Source organism: Suricata suricatta, chromosome 2 (genome assembly GCF_006229205.1).
Source record: "Suricata suricatta isolate VVHF042 chromosome 2, meerkat_22Aug2017_6uvM2_HiC, whole genome shotgun sequence".
NCBI classification, from domain to species: Eukaryota; Metazoa; Chordata; class Mammalia; order Carnivora; family Herpestidae; genus Suricata; species Suricata suricatta.
The window spans coordinates 104,618,755-104,630,722 of NC_043701.1; the positions used below are offsets into that span (position 1 = coordinate 104,618,755).

General features: G+C 49.9%; 1 protein-coding gene across 3 annotated transcripts in view; it reads left to right on the forward strand.

Moving 5' to 3' along the window:
• Positions 1–11,747, forward strand: part of COG2 (component of oligomeric golgi complex 2) — a 48,625-nt gene extending 36,878 nt beyond the window's left edge. For 2 of the 3 annotated variants that reach the window (XM_029931215.1, XM_029931221.1), the window contains exons 11-18: positions 1,089–1,150; positions 2,592–2,743; positions 5,256–5,453; positions 6,263–6,335; positions 6,636–6,778; positions 8,160–8,299; positions 9,535–9,721; positions 11,126–11,747. In XM_029931215.1, coding sequence (XP_029787075.1) covers positions 1,089–1,150; positions 2,592–2,743; positions 5,256–5,453; positions 6,263–6,335; positions 6,636–6,778; positions 8,160–8,299; positions 9,535–9,721; positions 11,126–11,227 — 1,057 coding nt within the window. In that variant the 3' untranslated portion in view covers positions 11,228–11,747. The remainder of the gene's footprint in view (positions 1–1,088; positions 1,151–2,591; positions 2,744–5,255; positions 5,454–6,262; positions 6,336–6,635; positions 6,779–8,159; positions 8,300–9,534; positions 9,722–11,125) is intronic. The other variant, XM_029931219.1, reaches the window with a different exon arrangement.
• The last annotated feature ends 221 nt before the right edge of the window (positions 11,748–11,968 follow it).

Below are 11,968 nucleotides of genomic sequence, written 5' to 3' on the forward strand. Positions count from 1 at the left end.
TGGGGTCACCACCCCTGTTTGTTGCCGTTCTCAGGCTCCTCTCCTGGGCTCCCTTACCTTGCCTTACCTTTCTGCCTACCACTCGCCCCCCTGTGCCTCTCACCGGTGGGCTCCCCTGGGCAGTAGGAGGGAGCCTGCAGGAAGCAGCCAGCTCTGACGGTCTGGGGCGGCCCGGGTTCTGGGGCTCGGGGCCGTGTTGCACATTCACAGAGGGTGACATGCTGTCCCTCTCACACTCCAGACAGATTCCTTAAGCTGCGTCTCTGTACTGGAAAAACGTGTGCTAGAAACAGCGCAAAATGCTCAGTTAGGGAAGTTCACCTTGAGCAGGTATCAGAATGTACCAGGGAACTAGCAGGTGACGAGTATACTGGAAAGCTTTGATGGCAGAGGTCATATGGTCGGGGCACGATGTCACACGTGCAGCTTGTTTCAAAAACACACTATTTTCACGTCACAGAGTCCTAAAAATGTGCCCACATGGTTATTAAAACAGAGTTGTGTGGCCGGACGGTGCACTGCCTGGTGGGCCAGCCAAGACACAGGAGACTGGCCTGGGGAGCAGTCGCGCAGAGAGCAGGTGGCAGCGCTAGCAGGGCTGGGACAGGGCAGCGTGAGAGGCTGGGCTGCACATGAGGCGCATTGTGACATTTCTCACACTGCCAACAGATTCAGAGCCAGCCTTCCTGTTCCTTACTTGAGGGATCTTCCCTACCAGAGCCTGTGGCCATGAGGTGATGACACCCGAGTACAGCCACACGGGGCTTGCCCAACACGGCTTCTTGATGAAGGAGTAACTGGGTGGTTTGTTTAGTTCCAAAAGCATGGGGTTAGTTGTGATTCTAGTCAGCTGCAAATAACAGAGAAACTCTACATAACAGCGACTTGATCAGGAGAAACATATTCCTTGCTCAGTTTTAGAAAATTGGTGAACAGGCCTTCTGGGGCCGGTGGGGCTCCTGTAAGAGCGTCAGACTTCAGAGCAAGCCAACGGAGGAGGTCCCGTGTCCCAGGAGGAAGGGGGACAGATAGGTAAAGACATCCAGCAGCAGCATCAACCCTAACTCGCTCTCTTGTTTGTATCTCAGATTTCGAGAAATCGCAGGATCCTTAGAAGCAGCACTTACAGACACACTGGAGAACGCCCCAGGTAATTTCCATAATGTGGGCGATGGCAAGATGTCACTCACGGAGCTAGTTAAGCTCGGCACTTACCTGAGCCTTCGTGTTCGGAGAGCGCTTCCCCTTCTGTGTGTTGTACAGTAGGTTAGACCGTAAAAACAGAGCTCAACCGTGTTTTTTTTTTAAAGAGGCCAAAAGCAAATTTTTTGGTTCATAGAGCTGCTTTATAGAGATGATAAAAAGAATGGAATGTTATTCAGCATAAAAAGAATGAAATCTTGCCATTTGCAACGACATGGATGGAGCTAGAGAGTGTAATGCTGAGTGAAATAAGCGATTTGGACAGAGACACATACAATGTAATTTCAGTCATATGGTAGAGTTTTAGAAACAAAACAAATGAACAAAGAGAAAAAAAGAAACAAACCAAACCACAGACTCTCAGAACAAACTGGTGGTCCCCAGAGGGGCGGGGGTGGAGCATGCGTGAACTAGGGGGTGGAGACAGTTCACTTATCTCCAGCACCGAGTAATGTATGGAATCATTGAATCGCTGTTGCACACCTGAAACTAGTGTAACACTGTTTGTTGCCTGCTGTGGAATTAAAATTGAAAATAAATTCTTTAAGAACATAAGACGCAGACCTCATTTTAGTTTCTGAATACAACACGTCAAGGGGATTAGCTCTTGGTGATCAGCTCTTTGTATCGACAACTGGCTTCCATCTGCTTCCCTCCCAGGCTAAGGTTAAGGGTCAGGATGGCCCCTTCCCTCCTGGGGGATGAGTTGCAACTGGGGCTCCTGTGCCAGGCCTCCTGAGCCCTCGGTCTCAGTCCAGGGACACCGGGGCAGGAGACGGTGGGCGGTGGGTCACAGACATGTTTGGTTTCCTTAACCGCCTCACAAACCTCGTGTCACGTAGTCACCCCGGTGGCCACTCGCATAATGTATGGCTACTCCTGTAGCCACACAGGCATCCAGGCTGCTCCACTTAAATCTCTGAGCGCTTCTGTATAGCTAAGTCAGCCTGACTGCGCTGTTTTAGCCTCCAAGGTGGTTTTCATCTCTCTTTGCAAAACCCGTGATTGAATGTGATGGATGTGATTGGCTTCCTGTATGTAGCGTGTTCCCAGGAGGGGAACGGGGGAGCAGACAGATGCAACAGGACAAGTTCAGAATTGAAGCTGAAACCCTTGCAAGTGAGCCACTCCAGCTTGTGTTTGTGACTTGGTAGAAAAGAACCTATTCACAAGTGATTTCTGAAAGCTATATGTGTTCACTGTGTGTCAAACGTCCAGGAGGGGGAATTGTGCAAAATCAGGAATCGCGGTGCCTCGAAAGATAGAATAGCATTGATTATGGTTGCTTTCTTCACTCTTGGATTATTCATTGGAAATGTTAGAATTTAGCTCTGCGTTGTCTGAGGATCTTGATGTGTCTGGTTTTTGTTTTTTTGTTTTGTCTCTAGCCGGCAGCTCGTTTTGCCTTTTGGCTTCTCACAGAACGTGGAGCAGCCTTCAGAGGTGCTGGTCGGACGAGATGTTCCTGCCGGTGCTGGTGCACCGTCTGTGGAGGCTCACGCTGCAGATTTTGGCCCGGTACTCCGTGTTTGTCAGGGAGGTGAGGGCTGGCCACGCAGCTGTCCCGCATCACGACCGTTCAGAATTCAAGAGGGAGGCATCTCCGTGCCTCATTCGATTAAGCCTCTGACTTCAGCTCAGGTCATGATCTCGCGGTCTGTGGGTTCGAGCCCCTGTGTCGGGCTCTGTGCTCATGACTCAGAGCCTGGTGCCTACTTCAGATTCTGTGTCTCCCTCTCTCTCTGCCCCTCCTTCACTTGCACTCTGTCTCTCTCTTAAAAATAAACATTAAACAAAAAATGTTAAGGGGCACCTGGGTAGCTCGATCAATTAAGTGTCCAACTTCAGCTCAGGTCATGATCTCTCAGTCCATGGGTTCAAGCTCCACATCGGGCGCTGTGCTGACAGCTCAGAGCCTGGAGCCTGCTTTGGATTCTGTCTCTCCCTCTCTCTCTGCCCCTCCCCTGCTAGCTCTCTGTCTCTGTCTCTCTTTCAAAATAAAAGGCTTTTTAAGAAGTTAAAAAAATAATAATGAAAGAGGAACGCCAGAGTCAGTTGAGCATCCAACCCTTGATTTCAGCTCAGGTCATGATCTCACAGTTTGTGAGAGTCAGGCGGAGTCAGGCTCTGCTCTGATGGCACTGAGCCTGCTTGGGATTCTGTGTCTCCCTCTCTCTCTGCCCCTCCCCTGCTCGCTCGCACTCTCTCTTTCAAAAATAAATATTACAAACAAAAAAAAGAATTAAAGATACTTTAATCTTTCTGCACTAAGCTAAATGCACTAAGACTTTTAAAGGCCAGGCTGTCACGAGAGGTAATTTGGAAGACAGCAATCCCCTCGTTTCTCAAGTTTGTATCCAGTGTTTGTTTCCTTTTTCTTCTTGTCGCCGTTGCCTGTATGGGTGTTTATTACCCACTCCTCAGTGCTTCATCTTGTGGAAAAGCACGGTCCTGACCAGCTCGTTTTCCTGTCTCAAAGCGAGAATCTCCTAGGTGCCCTGAAATTAAAACAAAGATGCTCATCTTAATGAAAATGAGTAGAAATAAAAACATATGTATTTTAATAGTATTTGGAAGTTTAAAAAATCATACGGTCATCGAGACTAAAAGGTAATAAAATTAGTTAACCTTCTATCATTTCAGAATCTCCTTGTCAAGCAGTTGGCTCTGTCACGTATGTGCATGCCCCTAAAGACTGATTAGGTATTACGCTCACAGCCTTGGTCACGCACGCTCAGGTCAGCACTGAGCACCCAGGCAGGCCCCACGCCAGCATCTTGTTCTCAGACGGGCCCTGCCTCCTCCCGGACAGTTGCAGGGGACAGACGGATGTGCGGCCTGTTCAGCCTGTTCGCTGCGTGATGAGTGTGAACCCAGGTGCATGTAGGTTCTCAGGAAGGACGACGTTAGGAGCCTGCTCTATCAGAAGGAATGCAGTTCTCACCAGAGGAGGAGAGGGAAGCCCAACATTGTCTCGTAGAATCTTCTAATGGAAGGAGCACGGGCTTTCACGTCAGGCAGACTGAGGTTCTGCCACTTCTGTTTATTCTGAGAGAGAGCACAAGTCGGGGAGGGGTAGAGAGGAAGAGAGAGAACTGCAAGCAGGCTCTGCACTGATGCGGAGCTCGGTCTCACGAACCGTGAGATCAGGACCTGAGCCTAAATCCAGGTGGCCGCTTAACCGACTGAGCCACCCAGGCGCCCCTAGGTTCTGCCACTTTTAAATTCTGTGGCCTTGGGAAACAGCTCCAGGGGTCCCAAATTCTTCATCTGTAAAATGGGAAAACCATTTTTGTACATGGTGGTTTGATAAAAAGGGACCCGTTGACCATCAGATTGTTGATGGAAGTACCTGGCAGATTCTGGGAGCTCAGCGGAAGCTAGTTTTCTTCTTTTTCCCTTTTGTCTTCCTCTGCCCATCATCTGAAGACCGCGGTGCAATTGATTCTGGGGACGCAGCAGGGTTGACGCGACTCTTCGGTTAGGCCTGAGTGGGCGGGGTCCTGCAGCTTACCAGCCAGGAATTCTTAGGTCTCATAAATTATTTTGCCATGAATGTTCATTATTCTATTTTTTCCTTTATGCTGCAGTGCTTCTTTTTGGTTTTCCCCTTGTAACAACACATTATGTGAATAACACTTTTGTTTATATTATTTGAAACATGATGAGGTTTGGATTTTGATTTTTTCTCCTTACTAATTAACTATAATCAACATGAGATCAATTTACCAAGCAAACCTGGCAAATGACTTATGTAATTGAGTTAATGAATTTTTTTAACTGTGATATTCCAGAAATTAATTTTCATTTGGTTTGATTTAGGGAACTAGTTAATTTTGCCTGTTATGTGTTATCACCCGAAATTAGACACACACTTAAGGAGGATAAACGTACATGGGGTTGATAGTTTGACTTTGTTTCTCCTTCTTCTTTCATTGTTAAACTTTTACTGAATACTCTGCAGATAGCTGTCCCTTGATGGTGAGCCAAAAAATAAACGCTCAGACATGTTGCGGGCAGAAAAATAGTTAATCACGGAAACCGTTTTTCAGCTTTTACTCAGGCCCATCTCTAACGAAAGTGCCAAGGATAGCAAAAAGCCTTTGGTAACTGGTAGCAAAGACCCCTCAGTTACCCAGGGAAATGGCGAAGACCAAGGAGGTGGCCCTTCGGAAACCCAGCCTGTGGCTTCCATTTCCAGCACGCACCTTGTGTATGTGGTCGCCGACCTGGACAAGCTTCAGGAGCAGGTAGGCCTGCTACCCAGAAGTCAGGTGCTTGGTTCGGTGTCTTCATAGAAAGCGGTATGTGCAAAGATCTGAGCCCCCTGTGGCCTCATGGGTATTGGAATCGCAGGGCCCAGGGGTACCTAGAGAGAGCAGGTTCACTGGCACTCCGAGGGGTCTCCCCAGCTCTCCTCCCACAGGTGGGCTCTCTGCCTCCTTGCTCATCAGTCTGGTCTCATATTTTGTGAACCTGGGGGTCTCTGCTGCGTCTTCAGGCCTCCCGTCACAAGTGCCAAGTGAGCTGAGCTCTCTGCTCAGTAGCAACGCTCACTCTGGAATGGTGGCTGGCGGGTTGGATTTTAATGGTTTCTGCCCCCACTTGACCACATGTTATCATGGCAACATTTAACCTTCGCCTGTACTTGGAAAGTGAACTGTGAAAACTTCTCCCCCTATTTTCTCTGGGTATGTCCATGTTTTGGGCCTTTATCATTAAGATGGCTTTGTGGACCAAATTTGTGTTTGAGTGCTCTGATACACAGCTCTGTTTTCTTCTGGTGTTTGTTTGGTATCGGGGAAAGCCACAGAATAGAAAATGGTTTTGCTTATTCCCTGGGCCTGTTAATAGCTGTGGACTGCGGTTTCCCATGTTGTTGGATTCTGTTTTAGTGAAAGTGTTAAGAGTTTTCTTTCTTCTGATGAAAATTATAGGAAGTCGAGTTTAGTTTCATCTTTCATTAGTAGTATTTTAGAGTTTATAGATGCAAGTAGAATTGCCTCTTCCTGTGATTTATAAAAAGCAACTGAATATATAAAGTGCATATTTATTTCAGCTTCCAGAACTCTTGGAAACAATCAAGCCAAAACTTGAAATGATTGGTTTTAAGAATTTTTCTTCTATCTCAGGTAAAAATGAAATCTTTAGCCTCAGCAACGCTTTGAATAAGAAATAATTTAAAATAAAACTTTAGAGCCTGTAGGATATACTTAAACTACCGTTTTCTTTTCTCGTTGTAAATCCTTGCTTGTTTCTATATTCTGTTCTGTGATTACAGCATCTCCAAGTGAGATATTTTGTTGAATTCTAATACTTTGATTCAATTCAACGTATTATTGTATGCTCTCTGAATACTATGACAATGTCTACACTGAAATCCCCAGCTGGACCTGAGGAAGGGGCTAAACTCCATCTTTATATCTCGACAGCAGCCCTGGAGGACTCCCAGACGTCTCTGTCCGCCTGTGTCCCTGCTCTGAGTGACAGGATTATCCAGGACTTGAGCGAGTCTTGCTTCAGTTCCCTGAAAGGTGCCCTGGAGGTTCCCAGACTCTACCGAAGAACCAATAAGGTCAGCACTGTTCACTGGAAAGAATTTTCGGTGCGGAAACCTACAGCAGGAAAGCCACAGAGGGAGGGGGCTGTCGAGAGAGACCCAGAAATAGGTACCTGGGGCTAGCCCGAGGCAGGCCTCACATGGTATGGACTCTTGCTGGCTGCCTTTGACCTTAGGGAAGATAGTGGTAATTCGAAAAGAAAGCATTTTAAGAAAATATTTGTAGCTCCTAGACTTTGGATCTTGTATTTGAAAAAAAATTGAATTTACCTTGCTCCCTTCATATCGTCCTAGCAAGCACCTGCTTTCTGCGGTAACTTGAAAAAATTTGAAAAGCTGCATTTAGGAACACAAGAAGCATCTGTGAGATGAAAAAGGGTGCCCGCACCCTGGTGTTCAAATTGAAGTCCCCTGTTGCCTCGTTTGGTAGAACGGTGACTCGGGGAATTCGTTTTGACCAGAGCTTTTGTTTCCGATCCTGAGCTCTTCTTACCTTCATGCATCGATATGTTCCTTTCCTTCTTGAGGCACCTCACTCAATTTTTCCATCGGATTTTCTTTTTTCCCGGTTGTAGAGTTGGGTGGTAGGCAGTTTAGCCCTGTAACTATGTTCAGGACCTGTGAAAATTCCCTGAGGAGGGGTCCCTGCGCATCCCTGGTTTAGGGCGGCCTCTGCTGTGTGCCGGGCGCCTTGCCCTGTTTGTGTGACTTCCCGTCCGACTTGGCGTTCGGGAGGCAGTGAGGGCTCAGCGGAGACAGAGCGGAGCCTCCCTTGTAAAGCCGGGGGCGTGCAGTAGCACCACCGTTTTCAGCAGGGACTCTGCCACCCAATTCCCCCTTTCTGGTCTGGCTTGAAGCTCCCGCTTCAGAGTGGGCGAGGGAGCCCTGCTCGTACCCCCAGACACGCCCATTGTCTTTCCGGAGACTCGCAGCTTTTCCATCTGGCGTACTTGCCGGGCGCCTGTGGGTCAGCTACTCTCGTTTGCCCTTCTCCAGAGTGAGCGCCCGTGCCCTTGTTTGCAGACAAGGGAATGGAAACTGAGAACAGTCCCATTACTCGCCCTGCATCCTCGGGTCTCCGTCTGTCGCCCAGCAGCATTAGCACTGCCTGGTCTCACTCACAGCTCTCCCGGCCCCTGGGCATGCGCCCTGAAGTACTCGTTCTCCCTCTCCACCCCTCTCTCTGGCTCTAACCATTATTTTCCTTTGCTTTACTCTTCCTGAGCCCTCCTGGCCTCAGGGGTTGTTCTGTCGACAACATCAGTGTTACAGTGTGGGAGGGATGGGGTTTGTACACATCTCAAAACTGGTACGTTAGTAGCCTCCTTCTGCAGTTTTCATAACTCTTTTGGTTTTCTGTACATTTTTTTCCCACCCCCTGCCATCATTATTCCAGGAAGTGCCAACAGCAGCCTCCTCTTACGTGGACAGTGCCCTGAAGCCCTTCCGCCAGCTGCAGAGTGGGCATAAGGATAAGCTGAGGCCAGCAGTAATCCGACAGTGGCTGCATGGCGCCCTCTCTGAGAGCACTCATAAGTAAGTGCCTTAAAAGTAGGCCATCTCGGACTTTGTCAGAAGAGCCTGAGTCCGAGACCGCAGAGGCCATCAGGGGTTGCGTGTTGCATGTTGACGTGGGGGTGAGAACGTCAAACCGCTGCGTTGCTGCAGTCAGGTGCAGGCACTCACGCCTGTGCTGGAGGCTGAGCCGCCCTCATCCCACTCCCCCTGCACCCAGAACGCAGTGGGCCCCCTGCCTCCACCTGGCCTGCTCCCCAGCGCACAGGGGCTCACCTGGCCATGCCCCTTCTGAGGTCAAGTTCTTGGGGGGTGCAGGCACATCCGGCTCCCCGGCACTCCCAGTCTTTGGGGTCCAGGGTACATTTCACACAGGCCTCTTCCTGCGAGTCCAGGCCTACATTTTCCTGTAAGCCCCGTGCTGTCCTCAGCTGAGTCCACAATGGCTCTGCTCGCGCCAGATAATCGAAGGCACAGACGGGTGAGACCACAGCAGCCAAGGAAGAGAAAACACGAGTTCTGACCTGTAATGACAACTGATAAATGTTCGGTGTCAAAACCCTGCAGCTCTTGGAAATATCAGGAGGTCTTCAGAATCCCTTTGGTTGAATGTCTCTTCATTTCTCAGTTAACAGACCTTTCCCCAAATGCCAGCATTGAGTTATGTCAAAAGTATATTATTCAGTTTTGTTATTGAATTTTGTTTCATTATTTTCCAGTGGTACTTGATTCATTTCAATTATTTCTGAGTTAAGGGACGTTTGTGGCTTAATGTAGAACATCACAGTGAATTAGAATCATGTTTTTGCGGGCAAATATATTCCAAGCGCCAAGTAGCCAGCTGGTAAACCAAGTTTTGAAATGCAACTCACTTATAAATTGCAAATGATATTGAGCGTATCGTGAAGGTAATGAGTTTTATTTAAAAATTTGAAAGGTTTCTGTTTCTTATAAGATGAACTGTTCCTAGAACTGACCGTGAATGAATCTGTTACTTGGAAAGGAGCTCCAGCCTTTCCCCCTTCAAGTAGGAGAGTCCATGTACAGAATTCGTAAGTTCTGAGGGACAGTGGCACTAGGGAGCCAAGACTCCTCTTTTTCAGTCTTAAGAAACATTGATCAGGTCACCGTGGCTGATTTCTTTGTTGGAAGTGCATGTTTGTCTTACAAACCTCCTGTTTGGTCCACAAAGCTGGTCAGCCTGGGGGGCCACACGAGCACCCCCGTCTCACCGGCAAGCATGTCTTGTGTTCCAGGTACTATGAAACCGTGTCTGACGTTCTGAACTCGGTGAAAAAAATGGAGGAGAGCCTGAAACGGCTGAAACAAGCCAGGAAAACCACACCCGCCAACCCTGTCGGTCCCGGCCCCGGCCCCGGCATGAGCGACGACGACAAAATCAGGCTGCAGTTGGCCTTGGACGTGGAGTACTTGGGAGAGCAGGTGACTGCCGATCCGTCCTCAGGCGCCTCACCTGAGCCTGGGCGTGCTGCCGAGGGGGAGCGTGCACTCCTGGGGCTGGGGGCGGGGGAGGGGTCAGGGCCCCGAGTACTTAAAGGGAAACAATGTGCATCACACGTACTGGGAATGGACGGTTGAAGTCTGACGAGTTGGCCTTGGTGCAGCTGAGTCTGCTTGGCTCGAGGAGCCGGCTCAAGGGTGCGCTCCCAGATAGAGGTGGCGTCCTTCCTGCCTAGCGCCCAGGAAGGGCCACGTCATCTGGTGGTTAGAAAAAGTAGCAAAGCCTTCGCCCATGGATTTCTCAGTGTGGCCCTTGAGAGGTGGTCTGAACCTGACTTCTCTGCTCCCCCAGCTGAGTTTTCTCTGTTTCCATAGAACACAGGCTTTGGAGTCCCAGCAGGTGGGTGAGCATGACCGGGTGTGGTGTCACGCAGGAGGCAGACCTGGGTTGTGTGGCAAAGCCTCTGTCCACAGAAGTGACTTGCTCAAGGCTCTGGAAACTTCTCGTTCTTGAGCAGCTGGCTTCTAAACTCTGTAGGGTCCCCAGACACCACACGTCCCCCAGGAATGTTGTGGCTGGAGGACAGTTCCCTTCAGGAGGTGCCAGCTTTTCCAGCACAGCAGGGTCCTCACTGGAGAGCTCAAGTTTCCTGCTTTGATATGAATTCAGAGATCTATCCCAGCAGAAGTCCATTGACCTGTTTCTTTAGCTCACAAGAAAAGCTTAGAGTCCTTTTACAAAGAAGACAGTCAAAGAAGCCTGAGAAAGAAGGGGGAGGGGTACAGGAAAAGAGCCTTAGGCCCTGTGCCCAGAACGAACGGCGGCATGCCACCAGATGCTAAGTACTTGGTGTGGGTTTTTCCAGATTCTCCTGTGCATGTGTGGGGGTGTGTTGTTAACAAAAGTGGGCACATGGTGTGTCACGACTTTGTCACCACGGCAATCCACAGTAGCGGCCCTGCCACGGTGTACACATCTGTCAGATGCTAGAACAAGGCCGTTGATGACCTGTGAAGAAATTAAGTGCTCAGGCTTTTTTGAAAACTCTGCTTTAAAAAATAGTTCACTTTGTGATTTCTTCTCGTGTCAATTTTCCTTTCCAGTCCACACAACAGGCCCTTCCCCTGGGGAGAGCCTGATCCCGTGGACTGAGATAAATGAACACACTGGCGTCTTCAAATAGGGAGTGTTTCACCCCAAAAGCAAAGCCTTACAATAAGTAGACCTTGGCCATGGAGGGAGAGCACTGTGCCAGCCTTTGGGGAAGTGCCTGTGCCTGATGCCGGAGCGGGTGGGGGTGGCCGTTTTGCATGCTCTTCAGAAGGTTCTTTTGTTCACACTCAGCTCACACCACCGTGCCTTTCTCGCTCTCGTGGCCTTTGCAGATACAAAAGATGGGCCTGGTGACAAAGGACATAAAGAACTTCCCAGCGCTGGCCGAGCTGGTTGTGGCTGCCCAGGACCAGGCCACAGCAGAGCAACCGTGAGTGGCCTGGAGGAGCCCTCGGGGAAGATGGTGGCTCTGTCCCCATTCCTGGCCCCTGTTCCCGGTCCCCAGGGCCAAGAAGTGCTTCCACGGAGTCTCAGGCGGCGCGCCCGCTGGGGCCTCCTCTCACCCAGAACAGAACACAGAAGCCTTTTTCCGTTGTATGGAAGATCGTTTTTAAGACACTTGAAACTTTCTACTATAGTTTACAGAGCAAATTATTTTATTTTTATCGTAAACCTTAGCGTGGAAGAGCTGATCTCTAAAATAGATTTAAAGAGAATGTATACGAACGACTCTGGAAGGCTGGGCCCCGATCCTGCTGTCGGAAGCGCTGCCTGCAGGGGGCGACTGTGTGTCTGGTGGCTCTGCGTCCTCCGTCCTCATAGGAAAGGAAAGTCAGCGCGCAGTGACGCCTGGTGACGCCCTGAGAGAGGCGTGCTGCCCCCGGATGCTTGGCGGGAGTGGGGACCTGCCTGTGGGAAGACCCGTTTTCTGAATAAAGGAAGTGTCCGCCAGCAGCACGTGGCTTGTCCCTGTGTGTCCGACGCGCCCGGTGCTGGTTGGGTGTCCCTCCCGCAGAAGCCGGGTCGGGCAGGTGTCCTTGAGGGCATGCCCCTCGCTGTCCTCACGGGTCCTCCTCCTGCAGGTGTGAGAGGCGGCAGGGCCGCGGCCCGCATGTCCACAGGCAGAGGCCGCGGGGATGCTGGGAAGAGGCGGGAGGCCGAGGCAGGCTGGCTGC